The sequence below is a fragment of the Strigops habroptila genome, chromosome 5 (assembly GCF_004027225.2).
Source record: "Strigops habroptila isolate Jane chromosome 5, bStrHab1.2.pri, whole genome shotgun sequence".
Taxonomy (NCBI): domain Eukaryota; kingdom Metazoa; phylum Chordata; class Aves; order Psittaciformes; family Psittacidae; genus Strigops; species Strigops habroptila.
In genome coordinates, this window is record NC_044281.2 from 75,231,216 (window position 1) to 75,250,787 (window position 19,572).

Consider the following 19,572-nt stretch of genomic DNA (forward strand, 5'->3'; position numbering starts at 1 on the left):
ATTTTTAAGATTCAGCTGGACAGGGTGCTGGGACATCCAATCTAGGTCATGCTTTGCCTAAAAAGGTTGGTCCAGATTATCTTTGACGTCCCTTCCAACCTATCAGTATTCTATACATATTCTATGAAATGTTCATTTCAACAGCAAAGCAGCACACCATAGCAGTGGATTCTCTGCTAACAGAAGGTTCCCTGCAACCCAAGTAACGCAGACAACAAATAAGCTAAAGTGTGCATTGCCTCCAAGTAAGAATTTGAGAAGTAAAAGCAGGAATTCAGGATGCAGGGTATGTTGCTCTACAGCACAAAGCACAGACATGCAGCCAGATAAGGGAAGGAAGGAATTTTCTGAGTATATCTCATGTCATCAGTTTAGCAAACAGAAAACAAGAAATAAGGTATCAAGCCCCAAGTGTGCCATCAGAAAACCAAACATGGACCTTTTCAGGCACATTCTGCAGTACTTTACAGTCATGCCAGGAGAAGGCTTGGCCAGGACAGAAGTGTGCTTCCCGAACCTTCCACACCTCACTTCCAAGTGATGGTGAAAGGGACTCATCATGGTCTGGATCTCTTACAGCTGTTTTGCAAACCAGAAAATAGGCAGCATCATTATGATATCACCTCTCTGTAAGAACACGCCTGAACATTGATTGGGATATAAATCCACGCTAATGTATTTTTAAGTTCATTTCTACTTCTATCCTGCCAGAGTGGCCCCAAGCCCAACACTTGCTAATCAAATCACGATTTTCCGAATCATCCACACTATTTCAGATCATATGTCTAGCATTTGAAGAAATGCCTTCACAATAAGAAGTAATTTGTTTTTCAATCCATAGCGTACAATGCAATAAATTCTATGTGTTGTACAGATCTGAGCCTCTGGCCGAGCTCGAGAATCCACTGGAAAGACCTGGATACCACAACCTTTTCCAGGCTCTCCAACTCCCATCTGAGAATGCCTGCAGTACACCTCCCTGCCTCGAAAGGAAAGCTGCAATAACTCTTGAGTTGTATAGCACATATCCGCTGTTCCATATGCCAAGTCTGTTCAGCCTCTCAGTTATTTGTGGGCTGATGAGACAGATGCACAGGGTAAGTCAGGATGCATTAGACCTACTAAAAATGCCACTATTGCAGATGATCCTTATGGCAAATAAATCCAAGTAAATTCAATGTACTGTGTACATGTGGATCATTTTCAGATATCAAACACTTGCACATATCTGATGGCTATTCTGGAATTCCCAGCCATCCAGCAGCTGGTGAGAGTGACTGTTCCATGTAGCCATGATCTTAGTCAGGTTGCTGGTCATACCAAAATCTTAGCCAAATTCTTCATTTTACTTTCAGATAATATCTCTGGATTTAAAAATTAAAAAGATCTACTAAGTCAACTCTGGGTATAGGGTGGCCACCAGGTAATAAAAGAATAAAATTAAACCCATCGTTTATCATTCAAAACATTGTATATCATTTTGAGCATCAATAATCATGCTTTGCCGCAAGCAAAGCCTGCTAATGATGTTTGCACAACAGGAAAAGAAGGGTTTACCATATTGCTATTAGCTGGCAACTGCTGTGTTGAGGAAGAAAACCTTATTCAACTTTTCCTATTGCTGAGATTTTGCTTTGCATTAAGCAGAAAATGTCACAGCTTCCAAACGTGACATGACAACCTCGAGCATTTTACTGTAAATACAAAGATGGCCTTTGAAAATAATTATAGAACAACAAAAAAAAAAAGTGAAGCAAATACAAAAAACGACTTAAAATATTCTTATGCTTAATAAAAAGATCCCACATTTCATATCAGAAATAAGAACCTTCTGTTTCTACTGAAACCAATGCCATCCCTGTTATTACCATCAACAGAATCAGAGTTCTTTGTTTTCAAATGCCAGTAGGCATTCAGCTGGGTTGCCGAGGACTGCAGTGCACTTCCCTTCTATGAATACAGCCACAGCTCATCTCTGATACAAATCCAAGTTTCCTGATACCCTTCCATAATAATTGGTCACCCAAAGAGCTGGTATTCATTGCACTGGTACCAACTAGAGACCAGTGATTTCCTAAGTAAAAAACCCTCTCAGATCTTTGGATAAAACTCTAAAAATAAGACTCATTATGGCTTTGACCTTTTTCATTTATGCTTTTCTATTGCCTCCCACTATGATTACAGTTTGACTGAAGGAATTACTTTTCCACCATGCTATCAAGCTTTCTAAGATAATTTAAGTTTTTAACATCATTGTTAAGAGCATCAAAAAACCACCACAGGTTCATCCCATCACTCACTTTGTGGATTATATCTTCCTGCACTTCACCAGTAAAAGGAAACCAAAAGACACTACCTATTTTCTGTGAACTTAATTGAAGATGAAAGAAACACACAAGAACTCACAATAACCTTCTGAAAATGCCACGTGGGTTATGTTCACTTTTCTTTTTGTCAGGATATAGGCTAAACTATTTTACCTAGACCTGATCTGGCCTCACTAATGCTTGATAAGCCAGACTGAAACAGGACTATCACACTTCCACACAACACTTGAATCTGTAAAGCCTCAACCAGGTCCTTACCAATAGTCAAGTCTTCCCTTAAAGCTGCCTTAAACTCAAACCTATTCATCACCCACACTGTAAGGTCTTAAATCCAACTCCACCTTGAATGACCCAAGAGCTTTCCAGCTTTTGAGATCAGTCAGCTCCTTACTCCCTCCCAGTCCTGACACGGTTCCAACTTGCTCAAAACCTGCTCACACCCCAAAGCCTGAGTTTGGGGAACCCAGCAGCAGCGCTTAGAATCTCTCTCTTCCTAGATTCCAGCTCTTCCACCCACACCCATGTACTACTGCCAGGAGAGACAAAACTGATCCCGGTTTACACGTGGGAGAGGCCAGGCTGTGTGTTGTGATAAAGGTGGGCTAACAACAGATTTTACAGTTCAGAGTGGTAGAGGACAACTCTCCAGGTTCTTTCTAAATATTCCACTGATGTGGTTCTGTAACAGACACCTTTCGTATGTATCAAATAACCTTCTCTTCCTTCAACAAGCTCTTCTGTGAACTTGCTTCCATCAGGCTTCCTTGCACTATTTGCCTCTGTGCAAGCACTACGTCTCATCTCCTCCCTCCTTGCTTCCAAACAGAAAGACATAAGGAACAGAAAACAAAACCCAGATGTACAGAACCTAGGTTCTGTGAAGAGATACCTTCCTAGAAAAGGTTTCCTGCTGCTTCTCCTTCATCATGTCTGTCATCATCTACTTCATGTACTTGGTTCACTGCAGGGTTGTCAGGAATGGCACTAATAAGATTATGCTCCAGTTCCCAGGACCACACTCATAAAACATTTGTGATGCTAATCACTTTCTTTGGAAAAAAACCCACCATTTACCAGCTGAGGGGGGGCTGGGTGCTTGGTTTTTTTTCTTTTTAAAAAAGCAAGATCAAAATATTACAGTTATAAAATCCCTGGTTTACTGCAAGTTCCTATTTAAGAACCATCCCAAGATGCAATTGTATCCTAGATGTAAATCTAGGATTGCGTGCAATCCTTCTAGATCAAGACATTCACAGGAATATTATTCAAACACTGATCAAGAATTATTGTTCAGCTTTTCCAGACCATGTGTCCAGCACACAGGAATAAGAGCACTTTGGGGGATATTTATTAACTTAAAAGGCATAAAAGTTATTTAGTTATCAAGCATTTCCAGATTCATGAAGTATTTTGCAATGCATCAGGCTGGATGGACGCAGTGACTCCTTTTTCTTAAAGCATGAATTGGAAGAAATACTCCAAAATGTTTGTCTTCTTCATTTTGTCAATCTTCAGGAGTGCTAAACATGATTCACACATTTGTAGTCTTGATAAGAGAAAACAAACGTCATTCCCCCCCCAGAAAAAAACAACAAAGAAAGAGGGAGACAGGGTAAATAGAATAACCAAACTAGAATAACCATTACTTCACACAGTAGACAGCAGGAGTGATACTATATATAAATCCCTTTATATTCTTCAAGGCTATGTAACCTGGTTTTGTTCAAAGATGGGAAAATAAAGAGAATATCAGTTGTTGCAAAACTGTAAATACTGGTACATTTGACAATTCATTAGCAAAGTCATCTGTGAATCCATAGTCTATGGCTATTGATGGATATTCTGAGTGACACTTTATAGCTAAATCAAAAGTAAGTTTGTATGTCTTTACTCTTTTTACTTTACAGTCTTGAAAACAGATCAGCTATCAGGCTTAAAGGAAAATACCTTATGAGGAGAGAAGCCATGGACAGAAGTACATGTTTAGGATTCGTAGAGCAGATCACAGAATCACGCAGTCATTGACCCAAATCCATTTCCAGACGTTTTTACACTAGCATCCATCAGGCCTACATTCAAGTGCCATGACTGTGCATAGACATCACCCAGGGACCAACGCTGACCAGCCAGAAAACCAACTGGAAAGGTACACTATCACAGTGAGAAGCAATGGTTCAGACTGCAAAGGAGTTCCTATGGCTAAAACCATAACAGGACCATAGCTGAGTAAGCAAGAGAGTTACTGCAAAGGGTTGATATTTGAACGCAGCATTTCCATAATGACAATACTGAAAGCTTTTGTAAACCGCATGCCCTGCCGCTCAGATTGCAGCGTGTGCTCTACTAAGGTATCCATGGAAACTTGAGAAAGAGATGTTAAATTTGTTGGATCTGTTTGGCACCAGGGAATGGGGCTAGTTGCCAGTCAGCCTACTATAACCACAGGTATTTTGATCTTTCAGCGTGGAGAAGGCACCGAGAGTCCTCAAATGATTATGAAATCCCCAAGGCCAAATTGTCACAGGAATGCATTTCCCAAACGATGATGTACTAAAGAAACAGTTATTTTAATGTTGTTATTATCTGTTACGAGAGGAAAATAGCCCAATTGGTGTAACAAGGAGAAAGACACCCAAATACTCACTCTTCAGACCTCAAAAAGAAAGTGTGATTACAAATGGTCAGAGCCTCACCAGGAAAGGGTGTGTGGGATGGGTGGACACGGAGCGATCAGGGCTGTAAAATCCTTTGAGAGAAACCGCTTCAACCCTAGAAAGTGGATCTGAGCAGCACTAAAACAAAAGATGTATTCAGAAATGGACAAATCAAAGCAGTGTTCCCAGATTATTCCCTATGGGAGAAGGAAGTAGCCTAAGGAGAATAATTTCTCTCTGCCTCTTTCCCTAAGGAAACCAGTGCAGGTTGGGTAGGTTCCTCCAATAGAGGCAGCTTTTCTTCAGAGAAAAAGTGAATAAAGTCCTTCAAATGACAAGAAATTGCTATTACAAAACTCCATTCACATACATGCTTCTTTTGACTCCAGCTGGTAACAAGTATTAGAAATCTCCCTCAATAAACCTCGGAAACTGCATCTGCTGAACACAGTCGGAGAGTGTGGACTCAGGCACTGAAGAACTACTGACAGAAGAAACAGCTCTAAGAAAAACCCTCTCCAGGTCTCCTGTTCTAGTAAATGAAGATGCCTTTAGAACTGGTCCGTGTGCCCATAGCCCTGCAAATCAATCACAACAGAGCTATACTGATCTGGGCCAGCGAGCACCAAATGACTCTCACACACTATCAGAGCACAGCAGCATGCTGAGGATGGAGCACCATGAAGCTGCTCTTTGTTGTCCTTGACACACCCTGATGCAGTCCTGAGTAAGGACATTCAGTCAAGACCTTCAGCAAGAACAAAGGCTTACTCTCCTGAATACTGGCCTCCACATTCTGAGTGTTGGAGTTTATTTATTTGCTTACTTTATTAGAATTGACTGCATCTTCCTTTTCATTTACGTGAAAACCTTTCTCAAATCCCTTTGAGACAGACTTTGAAGGAATTTCCTGTTTTAAGACCAATTACTTACACGGCTCACCATCCTAATTTTCAAACGCTGCAAAGTCACTGCTTTATTAGTAGTTATGGCAAAATGTAAAACCTGCATTTGTTTATTTTAAATGCATATCACTGTTTCTTAACAGCACAGCACATGGGCCATAGCTGACATATTTTGAGTAATGAGAGCTATGGAATGTTCTTCTGTAAGATCAAAAATGTGCCTGGTCACTGAGAAGAAAGAGGCAGTTTCAATTTAATGACCTAGGAGCCACTGGGTCACTTGTCACAATGAAGAAGATGAAATCTGCAGGTATGTCACAGGCATCTCAGATCACTGAAGTTCACACTTGGCAGCAGCATTCTCTCAGCACAACGCCAACACCTGTGACCTTACATCACCAAGCAGCTGCACACTCTTCAGTAAAACATCTGTGAAGCGAGTGTACCATTTACAATCACAACCAGTGGACTTCAGAGCTTGTTCCTGAAACAGATTCCAAGCCCTCCTGGTACCCCTCTCTTTCACCATTGCAGAAATAGAGCTGAACAAGCCTGTGCGACAGTGATGCAGCCTGGAGCTTCCCCCATTTCTGTTTTCAACTAGCAAGGCTGTTTAGTAGAAAACTGACAAGTGCTGTACAGAAGCTGAACAAGTAAGCAACTGAAGTCATTTCTGGATAGACACATTTCACTAAGCTGCATATGGAAAACATCAACATTTACTTCACTTAAAAAGGGAATAGATCCAAACTCCCCCAAAAGGTCATGTTGCATCACACTTAATCAAGGTCATGACTGTCCTTGTTCTCCTACTCAGAAGTACCCTCATTTGAGTGCACTGGGTTTTATTCCTTTCACACTTTCCCTTATTGTTTACTGAGAGCTAGTGCAGCTTTTTTAAATACCTCAAAAAAGCCAATTTGCTCCTTCACAATCCCTACAGTCTAAAACAGCCACAGAGAGAAGTTTCTAAAACCATAAATGATGTGCGCTTTGAAGTGCAAAGCTTGTGAAATCCCATCTGACACATCGTCAAAAGGCAGAACCCATTCAGGTACAGAAAACTGAGGTGACAGGATCCTTTGGATGTTATTGCTTAAAACTAAAAAGTGTACTTTCAAGATTTATTTTTTTTAGAAAGGGAGGGTTATTTGGTGCCACGAAGGGGGCCTACAAGGATGCTGGAGAGGGACTCTTCATCAGGGACTGTAGTGATAGGACAAGGGGTGATGGGTTCAAACTTAAACAGAGGAAGTTCAGGTTAGATATAAGGAAGAAGTTCCTTACTGTGAGGGTGGTGAGGTGCTGGAACAGGCTGCCCAGAGAAGTGGTGAATGCTCCATCCCTGGCAGTGTTCAAGGCCATGCTGGACAGAGTCTTGGGCAACATGGTCTAGTGTGAGGTGTCCCTGCCCATGACAGGCGAGTGGAACTAGATGAATTTAAGGTCCTTTCTAACCCAAACCAGTCTATGATTCTATGATAGATACAATAGGTGAAATCATAGTAGAGGGAAGCAAAAGGGGAACTAATCATCCAGAATAGCTCAGAAGAATAAGGACTTTGAAATTCTAAAGTATTTAATCAAAACTGCAGCTTTAAAAGTAAAAAAGTAAATCCAGACTTAATAGCAGCAGGTATGATGTCCAGATGGGGCCTCAAAAATTTCAGTATTCCCATGAAAGTGGGAGAATTTGGCCACGGCAGGTCATGGCAGCTCAACAACAAAGAAAAAAGCAGAGAAGAGCATAAGATGAGACACCAGTCAACTCCCATAGCACCAGTGACACAATCAGAAAGCAAAACATGTCCTAAGTCTTCACATTTCCATGGAGGGAAAAGGTTTTTTTGTAGCTGAGGCAGCATTCTGGTTTCCTTGCAATGACCTGGCCTCCAAAGGCTGCTCTAACTTCGGCTGACATCTGAGGCTGCAGCAGCCTCTTCCAGCTCCCGGTGAGAGTTGTATCTGAGCTATGTCCTGGTCACTCCCTCCAGACTAGGATAAAGCCCCCTTGCACCATACATGCATCAGCTAAAACAGCCTCTGGACAGAACAGACCTCTGGGGACCTCACTGCAGCAATAGGGAAACCTTGCAGGCACAGAGCAGGGCATCTCTGTTGAACACCAACTGCCGTCCCAGTGGGACTGAACTAAATAGTGCATATTCACACTGCAAGCTTACAGGGTGACAGAACCACAGAGGAAAACTTGTCAGCTGAATCAGCATCAACTAATTATGAGCCAATGGCTTTAAAAATGCCAAAAGTCAGTATAATTAGAGGCTTTACATGCCACAGCTCCTGGGTACGAACAGTTTTATCCAGGCTCATACTACCCAAGCTGCAGATACCGCATTGCTGTGCTAACCACAGCTATAAAAGTGATTGGCAGGCACTGCATACACTTGGCTATTTTACATATGGACATTTCTTCAGCACATTGTACTATGCAGCAATAAGTGACTGCAGCTTCAATACTGTCAATAGAGCAACACTCACTAAATCACATTTTATCCCCCAAGCCTTTTTTTCATCTGACAGCTTCAGCATTCCAGAGTGTGGAAAGAACATAAAGATTTCTGGCATAACAAATAATTGCTTTAGTACACAGTCTTCTATCTTCGAACAAAACCATTCCTGCATAGATTCTCCCTATGTCACAAGTTAACTTCTTTTCACTATTGCATCCTTGCCACTTTGCAGAAAACAAAACACGTGATACCCTGTCATCTAAAAGACAAATAGATCTGTCAGTCTGGTCTTCCCTTTGTCAGCTGAATGCTAGAAAATTGTTACAGGTTCCTTCAAACCAAACAGACACTAGGGACTTTATTTAGGAAGCAATGAGAGGGCATTTAGATTAGGAGGGGCAGGGAGGGAATCCAGTCATCTTGAAGATTCAGTTAGTTTCTAAGTATCATTTTCTGGGGTTTTTAAAATAAATACTTTTATTCCACTTGCACTGCAATTAAGATATCTTATTCAAAATGTTCCCCAAGTCCCACTGTGGTCTGTATAAACTCAACCTTTTAAGTTTCCCCATACATTACTACCAGCACCTCAGGCTCAATATTAAGGTTTCCTTAAATCTTTGCAGCATACAGTGAGGAAGAAGGGATGGAGAGATCGAATGAAATGAGGCCGAGCCTGCATTTCCCTTAGGGTTATTCACCCGTATCATTTGTATCCTAGGAACCCTCTTCCCTCCCCCAGCTCCCTTCCCACACAAGGAGAGACCACCCGTGTCCTGCAAGGGCTGTGTTATTTTTATCAGACACAGTGTAATCACAAACGGACCAAAATCACACAATCCTTGTTTCAGGCAAAACAAGACTCAGAGTGTCTCAGCTCAAGAGCAAGTTTGCAAAGTCAGGGACCCGCAGACCCGTTAACGTGGTAAAACGGAACCCCTGGGATTTACCCCATCCCTACGCCTCCTTGGGAGCTCTCCGGTCCCCGGGGCCACGCCAGGATGGTAAGACTCTCACCCCAGTCACCGCTGCCTCTCCCAGCGAGCTGCCAGCTCTTTCTTTCTCAGCGCATCAATCAGGCTACTCGCTGGAAAGGGCGCCTGCCTTTATTTCCAGCCCTCCCCCTTCTCTCCCGGGCCGCTGCTGGGAAAGGAAGACCCGGACCCGCGGGGAGGAGGGGGCCGGGAAGGATGCTGCGCCCACCGGCGCCCGGCCCGGCGATGCCGCCGCATTGTTTTGCACCTAGGTCCACCGCGCTCTGCTGCACCGGCTCCCCAGGGACCCAGCACCTCCGCAGCAAACCCCCCCCCCCCCGCCGCCGCGGTGGGCTGGAGCGCTGCCTGCCCCTAGTGCGGCCACAGCCGCAGGGACATTGTCTGCCGCCTCCCCGCCCTCCCCTTCTCCGGACGGGGCTCCGGCTCCAGATCATTTCCCCCGATAAGCCAGGGCCTGCCCGTGCCGTGCCGCGCCCGGCGGCGGCAGCGCTCCCGCATTGCGGCGGGGGCTCGGCCCCGCTCCCCCTTACCTGCAGCCCCGCTCTCCGCTTCCGACATGGCCCGGCCGCCCGCCGCCGCACCGCGGCTCCCTCGCTCCGCGCTCACTGCACCCGCCGAGGCATGGGCCGGCAGCTCCGAGCGGAGCTGCGTTACGCTGCCCACCCCAGGGGGAGGCTCCGCTCCTTCCTCCCGTTCCGTCCCCTCCCCGCCCCAGCCGCGCCTTCCTGCGGTCGGTGCTGAGAGCCAAGGGGAAGCCGCCGCGGCCCCTCCCCGCAGCCGCACAAGGGACCCGGGGCTGCGGCTGCTGCTGCTTGTGGGGGGGGAGAGAGCTCCGAGGGGCGGCACAGCGCAGCCCTGCCCCACATGCGGATTTCACGGCTGTTGAAGCGGAAAACCCCTCACGGTGACAGCTATAAAAGAGCACCCCCTCCGCGACCGGGTGACACCCTGGGTAGTGGGTCTCCTGCTGGAGATAAAGCAAGGATGTTGTTTGCAAAGGTTACGGTGGCTGTTTGCTGTAAGGGGTGTGCAGGTCCACCTAACCTGAGCAGTCAGAAATCATTAAACAGGTCCACCGAAATCATGAATTCCTGGGTAACTTTCACAGCATAAGATTCTTTTTATTTGCCTTTGGAGTGAACTCTCTCGTGTGGTTCTGCAGTGCCATCAGGGCCAGAACCTCTCGTTTCCAGTGATTTTTAGATGATTAACTTGTCTCCAGGACCTGGGAGAGAGACGCCCCTATCGCCACTTGAGCCATGATCAAGAGTTTTCCAAACTAAGCAAGAAGCCATTACAAACCCGAGCATAAAAATAAGGCTGGTATCCTCCCATGAACATGGAGCCAGAGAAAACGTTCTCCTGTTTTCCTCCCATGCTTCTGGTCTAATTCTCCTTTACTTTCCAGCCTCAGTGGCCACCCCAATTTGAAAGCACTGCCAGCAGTTCAGGTGGAATGAATAAGGGCAGTAACTCCAGGCAGTGTCTTGGTTCCTTCCTAACTCCGAGGCTCAGGAGGCCACTGACATTCTCTACAACGTAAAATCCACCCAGAGTTTTTCCTGCATCATCTCACCAAAGCACATACAAGGCAGGATCCCACTGAAACCTCTGAAGATGAGGGAATTTTGGAACAAATGCCTGGACACTGCAGGTGTTGACTCAGCATCTCCGTCTGTCTGCTGCCTTATTTCCTCCTCTCCTGGCATTAGCTCTGCTCCCCATGAGTTCAGCTCTGGGGGCCACAACACAAGACGGTCATGGATCTGCTTTAGCAAGTCCAGAGGAGGCCACGGAGCTGCTGCGAGGGCTGGAGCAGCTCTGCTCTGGAGCCAGGCTGAGAGAGCTGGGCTGGGGCAGCCTGGAGAAGGATCCTTAAGGGGAGACCTTAGAGCAGCTCCAGTGCCTAAAGGGGCTACAAGATACTTGGAAAGGGGCTTTGGACAAGGACAGGTAGTGATGGAACCAGGGGGAATGGCTTTAACCTGACAGAGGGGAGACTGAGATGAGCTCTTAGGCAGAAGTTCTTCCCTGTGAGGGTGCTGAGGCGCTGGCACAGGGTGCCCAGAGAAGCTGTGGCCGCCCCATCCCTGGCAGTGTTCAAGGCCAGGATGGACACAGGGGCTTGGAGCAACCTGCTCTAGTGGAAGGTGTCCCTGCCCGTGGCAGGGGGGTGGAACTGGATGAGCTTTAAGGTCCCTTCTAACCCAAACCATTCTGTGATTCTATGATTTTTTGCCTCTGAGGACAGAAGGTGTGGCACAAATGTTAAAATTAAAGCAGTAAACAGCTTCATATCTACACACTCAACTCATTTCAAAGGCCTTCACCAATCCTGTACACACTCCAAAGATGATCTCTTCCTGAAATCCACTGTCTGGTCATGGGGAAAAGCTGAACTCAATTCTCCACCTCCCCAAACCAGCTGCACAAAGGGATTTTCCGAACTCTTGAGAAGGAAGGAACATGCAGGGATGGTGGAACAGCAGCTCGCTCCACCATTCACATTGGCTGTAAGATTATATCCTTGCAGACACTCAGTAACACAGGGATCACTTGCCAAAACACACGGAGAGCGTGCATTGGGACTGTGGCTTCCTGTTCTTCCCTCTGCTCCACGCCAGGCAACAAAGGGGAACATCTGGCCAATAGTCGGCTTTAATCACCTATTTAGAGCCAGGCTGAGTACTTCTGCTGTCATTAAACAGCCTCAGAAATAAGAAACCAAACAACTCTTAATACTTGGTTTCCTGACAAGAGACTTAAATAGCAGAAACTTTGGCTTCAAATTCAATGCACTTCAACAGCGATTAATCGTAAGCTTTACAAATGTAGTGAGATAATTAACAAAGGCAGAGGGTAAAGAAAAGAAACAGTCAAGGAACACAGAAACACGTGCAAATTGTATACTTTCAGGAAAAAGAATGCTGCACGCAGGCTAATTTTCCATCACCCCTTGAGCAACAAGACAACACACATAAAAATAGCATTTGCTGGGTACAGACATGTCCCCGGATGTCAAGGCAGTGACTGCATTATTCAATATCAAGCCAGGTTGCCTGAGTTACACACTCAGCTGTAGGTGTTTTGAATAATGAAGAAGCAGAGTATTTGAAGGTGTGTGACTGCTACTTTCAGAAGCAAGACCCTTTCCCAGAGAGTTTAGTATCTCCTTGGGAAATCTGTGAGGAATCCATAAAAAATTGCTTTATTTTTTTCTTTAATTAAAGAAATGCAAGGCCAGGTTGGATGGGGCCTGGAGCAACCTGCTCTAGTGGAAGGTGTCCCTGCCACAGGCAGGGGGTTGGACCTGGATGAGCTGTAAGGTCCCTTCCAACACAAACCATTCCATGCATTATTTTTCTCTTTCCATTTCTCTTCCTTGGAAAAAATAAAAAGTACATTTCAAATGAAAGAAAAAACCTTTCTGAAAAGGTCACCATTGCCAATGAGGCTTCTCTGGAGCTGAAGAGACTTCTTGTTGTTACTTATTCCATAGGAAGTTTGTAATTTTCATGGTCATTTTGACAGGTTGTTTGGAATCTGTGGCTTTAATGGTTTATTGTTTTATAAGAGTAACACGAACTGAGTCTAAATATAATGATTAAAATGTAAAAATGCCATGGATGGGTAGATTATTGAAAGGATGGCAAAGATAAAGTTATTCACATCCTCTGAACATGGTCTTGTGAAAACCATGGTAAGCTCATCAACTTGTCCCTTATACAAGGTTCAATTTTAGTGTGGGTCTGGGAAGAATTCTTTTCCTTCTCAGTGACCGAACATCAGCTGCATTAGTGTATTGCAGGAGAGTAGTAGCAGAAAGGAAGAACTTTTTTGGACTCTGAAGCATTAAAGTGTTGCTCTGCCAGACAACCAAGGCCCTCATCAGTGTGAAATTCAAGCCCCAGCCCCAGCAGTCATTATGGAAGCAAGATTTATGCAGTAGCTTGGGACAGGCATCTGCTTTAAGTTCTCTCTTGAATCATCCACTTGGGGGTGAACACCACTCAAGCACAATCAAGTACAGGGATTTAATATACTGTATTTTGCATCTGTAGAGCACTTCTTATCCTAGGTGATCCCCAGAAAGCTGCAGCTTTCAGTTCATCATACAAAGGATTCAGATATGCTGAATAAACTGACAGTAGAAGAATAATAGCTGTCTAATGCAGCTGTGACTGTAGCAGAGCTCCCACATATATGTTATCCATTAGCATCAATCACAATTTCATGAGGAAAGTGAAGATCACCCCAGTGCCCTTCCAGGGCCATATTCATGTGTTTTGAGAGCTACACGAAACTGCAGCTAGCCAGTGAAAAGAGCTACGTGCTTCTCACACATGACTGTGAGGGTCTAGGGGAGGCACTGAAGGGATAGCACTGAGAACTGGGGACCTGTAAACGCTAGGCACAGAGATCTGGAAGGAATATAGGCATTGGAATATTGCTTTCCATGCACCTGGCAGCAAGATGTACAGATGTTGTTACAGACACCGGGATCAGTGTCCAACTGAAGCCAAACACTCAGCCCAATACTGGTACCAGGGAGAGTTGTATCTTTAAAAACCCCACTACATTTAAGACAAAAGAATAGAAAGCAGGTAAATATGCCTTGTATCCTGGCAGCTCAGGAATCCCTCAGCAAGCACTAGGTCCATCTGCTCTATTAAAATTCCTAAGGTAATCATTTCATACGTCAAAGCTTTCTCTTGCATACTTTCTGAAGCATCATTAAACTTACGACACCTGATTTTTGTCTGTCACCTGCAGAACTGTTGTTGCAGTCTCCTCCTCCATTCCAGCTGTATAGTTTCTCAGCTTATAGCACTTTAACCTCTACAGTTCTGCTTATTGGCTCATGTGCTAGAAACTTAGAAATTATTTTTATTACAGAGTCAACTATCAATCTGTTTCCCTCGATGCAGTTTGTATCTTCCCCTTTCCTAAAAGAAAAGCCTTTTATATGAACACTCAAGAAATCTCTGTAAAGACAAGAAGAATGAAAAACAATTCAACACTGTCACAGCCCTTCAGTAAAGCTTATTGAGCACATAAGAATGTGAAGGGCTTCTCCAAAAGGAACAGATTATAGTTTTCACCTGTCTTTCATACATTTCTCACTCCCAGTATCCTGGCATGTATTAGAAGTCCATCATTCTGGGAAAAGAGCCTGCACAGAATTCTGGTGCTCACAAATCTCTGGTGACACACTCCTTCAGAGCGTACTTTCAGATGCAGATATGGCAGCACTCACCATTGCTTACACTGTTTGGGTTTTTTCACTTCTTTTACAACTATACTACGTAGATAGATACACTGAATACTAAACAGTGTGTCCCATCATAGTAACGTTCAATAGTCTTCCTGTGGATCCCAATGGACTGAGCTAGCTGCTGTGTGCACAGAACGAAAAGGTGGATTCAGTCCCCAAAAGTTTTCACTCATACTGTATGTCTTGAACTTCTTTTTTACTTAAATCCATTGCACTTCCTCTATGCTCAATGTATTAAAACCAAAACCAAATAATAAAGAAACCCCAAACCCTAAACAAACAAAACCCCCCAGATGAAACAGATTGATTAGGTAACTTAATGTGAGCATACTATCATTTGAGTATTCCTCTCCAAACATGCACCCATCTTTATACAGTAAAAAATGCCATTCTGTCATGGCATTTTTAAAATACCAACCAGATTGTGCTCGCACAGGGGCTTGTTTTACCACACATTTCTTATCACTTCAAAAGAAACAAAGCTGACAATGCATCAAACAATAAATTTAGTTTTGTTCCATGGTTCCTGCTTAAGGAAGTGATGAGCATGTTGGCTCCCACTTGAATTTAACAAAAGTGGCAGATGGCTCAGCCACCTCTAAAAACAAGGAGCTACAGTTGGGCAGGACAAAATTCTGCCTACCTTATTTCTTATGTCCTCTGTTCCAGAGAATACACTGCAGCCCCCAGGTGGCATGTTTAGTTCATACCCTTGCTTTGCAGACCACTTCACTGAATCAAATAGCAGTACCAAAACTGCAATGTGCAGTGCAAGTAATAAGTCTGTCCCTTAAAAGTATCCTGCACCAGGCTGAGTATACTGAATTTGACAATGTAAAAGGTCAAGGACCCAGAAAATGATCAGACTCAACATGTGAGAGGACTACATTCCCTCGCTGTGCACCTGTGATATATAAAAAGATAATCATAGAAATACATAGAACATATGACAGTTACCAGGCTCCTACCTAACTGCTTTCAGTGAAAACACTAGAATGAAAAGGCAGCACACTGAAAGATAGGCAAAACAGCATTGACATGATACTCAAAACAAATTTCATCCAAGGGGAAAATCTGAAAGGAGAATGATACACGGTTTCCACAGATGGATTACTCATAGGAAACAGACATTTAGGTTTCATTAGGTACATGTCAGCTTAAGTTTTGTTTTTTCTTAAGATGTCTGAGAAACTATGTGGAGAATACACAAATTAAATAAAAATGTCAACCCAGATCCTCCAGATTAGTATGGAATGAACTGGAAGAGTGAGCACTATAACGCACATCAGATTTCTTCCCTCTCACCCTGTATTTAGGAGGTAAAAGCGGTCACAGTGAGACACACATGTGTACAGAGGAATAAATGAAGTTTAAAGGCCAACTGAAGAAATCCAGGCTAGCACAGTCATGGAGTAATCAAGGGAAATAACAAAACCATTCACAGTATGCAGAGGAATCCATACCTATATACATACAACCTAAAGGCTGAACAAACTGCTTACTTACTGCAATAAATCTGAATGAACTCCCTGACATCCAATTTCCATCTGACATTTAGCAATGCAGCAGGACTGGGGCATTTTAGATTTGGAAGGGAAATGAAAAATAACCAAAAGCCCACTGACACTCTTAGTGTGCCTGGTGAGTACTGAAAATGTTTTTAACATTATAAACATATTTTGATAGGTTTTACAACCTTTAACATTTCATGTATATGAACGTGATATGATTTGGTTTTTACTTCTAAGAATATTATCCAAGAAGAAAAGGCTAAGCTGTCATAAAAGATGTTTTACAAATGCCTTAGAAATGCTCATGAAACACAAATCTGCAAATATAGAATCATAGAATTCCAGACTGGTTTGTGTTGGAAGGCACCTCAAAGATCATCCAGTTCCAGCCCCCTGCCACGGGCAGGGACACCTTCCACTAGAGCAGGTTGCTCCAAGCCCCTGTGTCCAACCTGGCCTTGAACACTGCCAGGGTGGGGCAGCCACAGCTTCTCTGGGCACCCTGTGCCAGCGCCTCAGCGCCCTCACAGCAAAGAACTTCTTCCTAAAGTCTAATTTAAATCTACTCTCTTTTAGTTTAAAGCCATTTAAAACCAAATTTCAAATGATGTTTATTTTTTTTTCAGAGCATAACTTTTTTTAAAAAAGAATATTTGATAGCAAATTATATTTAGAACGTCAAATGGCACCATCTATTCCCTCATGGGTAGACAGAGCGTAGTACATCACAATGATGAAATAAAACCAGAAATACTCCTAGACATAGTAGAAGTAGATATTTTAGCATGAATCCACTGGATGAAACCTGTTCTTATAAAACATTTAAGAAAATGCCAATAACTAACACATTTGCAACAATTCAAAGGCTAAATTATCACTTAGTCACCACTGTGAGTCATTTACTTTGGTTAAGATGTCTGAAATGAATGCTGGCTTGAGCATCACCAATGTTTCTCAAAATCTTGATGTGCCACTCCTCTCTGTATGTTCTTTGTTAACCACCACATACTTCTATTTTTGGAACCTTTAATGAGGGCATACACGTATAAACGAAAGTACATAACATCCCAAATGAACAGACTGAGGTTTTCAGCTCAATATCTAATTTATCTCACCACAGGTTACATGAGACCTGTGATCATTTTTTTCTCCCTAATCACTAAAGGGATGCCAATTCCATAAGATTACACCACTCAATGACTTGCTGTAAAATCCTTCTGAAGACAGACAGACATCAATACCAGTTTTTGATGATTTCTAAACATGGGGTCTAGTATGCTAAAGACTACAAATAAGTAACTCATTCCTGCAAAGGTGAGGAATTACCACGAGCAGTAGCAAGTAATTAAAAAGTCAAATTATATAATGAGAAACAATCCAACAATCATCTAACAAAGACTATTTATAAGAGAGGTCCTTCATCTTATACAGACATCACTGAAACACTTAATATATTTAGCTGCTATAAATGAATACTGAATTGACTACAGCAGCTACATAGAAAATGGAAGCAAAACCAAGCTATTTCCTGTATTTACACAAATGTAAATGAAAATAGTTTGCCCCTGACTTCAGAATTCAATAGTAGATAAAAAATAATAAAATATATGGAAGAGCTCCACTGTTTTAAAGTGGAACTGAAATCAGAAACCATGATTCAAATCTTGCTTAAAGCATAAAGCTGTGAGTTGGAGAAATCTGGTATTCTTCCATTCTCATTGAAATACAACAAACCACACCAAAATCTTTAAACTGGCACATACAATGTAAGAAACATTCTTCCTCTTATTAAAGCTGTTCGATTTGCTCGTGGTGTTTTCAATAATGATTTATTATTTTAGTCGTCTTTGCCAGCAGAAAAGACTGTTTACATTCCTGTAAGTGTTCAGCCTACATCATTACTGAACTGCTCAAGTCTGGGCATTCAATAAACCAAGAATTTGTTCAGGAGAAAAATTAATACTCCTTTAAATGTTGCCACTTTCTTAAACTTAACTAGCATAAAGATGATGCTTTAAGCCCTTGAAGAAATATAACAAAATCATATCAATTTGCTTTCTCACTGACAAAAGAAGAATCACACAACATTGACCCCATTAGTTGCAATCAAAGATGTATGTTTTGTTTCTTGGTGAAGACTGCCATTCAGAAAAAGACACAGCTGATTATTTTAGTATCTATCTTGTGTGTGCATGCATATCTTACAAACCCAGGTTTTTCACTGACCACAAAAATATTCCTTGCCTTTTGGTACTGAAGACATGATGGCAAACTCTGGTTGCAGCTTCTTTCAGCTGGATCCAAAGTCCCATTGCTTTCAGTAACGTTAAATCAGGTGCCAAAACAGAGGTTGTGTGACAGCTGCCCTGGTGTCTAAGAACTGTATAACAGAAGATGGAATGTATGCCCATGTTTCTATTCCATGAAGTGCTAGCTATTCTTCAGCTAGCACTTTGCTAATCTGTGCTGTTACACAGAAACCTTGATTGCCCACATCACCAGAATGACTGTCACAGAATTTGGATTCAGATGTTTTAAGAAGTCTGCTACACAAGTGGAGTTTGTATTTATTTACTGGTTAGTTGGGTTTTTTTTAAAGGACAGAACATGCTGAAAAGGAGACTAGAGTGCTTTCATCCTGAAAGCACCAGCAGATCTGAGCAAGGATGTTTGGAAACACAAATAGAGCAAGTGCAATTGAGACGAATGTATCCACACCCCAGGTGAGCTTTGTTCAGCCAAGGTCTCCCGGTTTTGAAACATAAGGCAGTGAAGGCAAATGTTGGTGCTTCTTTAAAAACAGTTCTGCAGAAAATGTGTGTCATATGGGCAGGGTGCAAGCACAAAAAAATGTTATCACCACAGGAAACTGCATTTGGTTTGTTTAGAATGGCAGCATAACATTTCATACCAAAAGAAGTGCTTGACGCTGTTTATAAATAGTGAAATATGTGTAAAAATACTGTTCAAATCCATTTGACATCTCTCTTCCAAAGGACTGTATTTTTGGCTGAGTCCGTATTTTCAATCCTTTGCCTTATGCTTGACTGCTCTGTTACTTAGAAAGTAGTGACCTTCTTTTACTAATATAAAGACTGGGCAATTTTAAATTTGAATGTACCACACTACTGCCATTAAAGTACAATTTAATGCAGTGCTCAATGCAGGAGCAGTCCTCCTACTGCAAAAGCCTTCTTCCAAAGAAATGCAAAAAAGTGACAGTCAGAGATGACAAGCCTATATCAAATCGAATGGTTCACTAATATAATTCTGGTAGTAGCATAAAGCAAGCCTTCAGATTGCATGGCTTACATAAAAATGGGTAGTAAACAAATATCAAACATGAAGGCACTGCTCAAGAAACAGAAGGAGCACATGGTAAGGAATTTATGGCGAGGAGTGGCTGCCAGGAGAAGAATAAGCACCAGGAGATA

The 19,572-nt window shown here is 42.8% G+C and overlaps 1 protein-coding gene across 1 annotated transcript in view; it reads right to left on the reverse strand.

Moving 5' to 3' along the window:
• The window catches only part of HSPA12A (heat shock protein family A (Hsp70) member 12A), a 62,712-nt gene extending 52,568 nt beyond the window's left edge, over positions 1–10,144 (reverse strand). Inside the window, exon 1 of the mRNA XM_030487940.1 lies at positions 9,883–10,144. Within this exon, the coding sequence (XP_030343800.1) occupies positions 9,883–9,910 (28 nt within the window). The 5' untranslated portion in view covers positions 9,911–10,144. The remainder of the gene's footprint in view (positions 1–9,882) is intronic.
• Between the last annotated feature and the right edge of the window lie 9,428 nt (positions 10,145–19,572).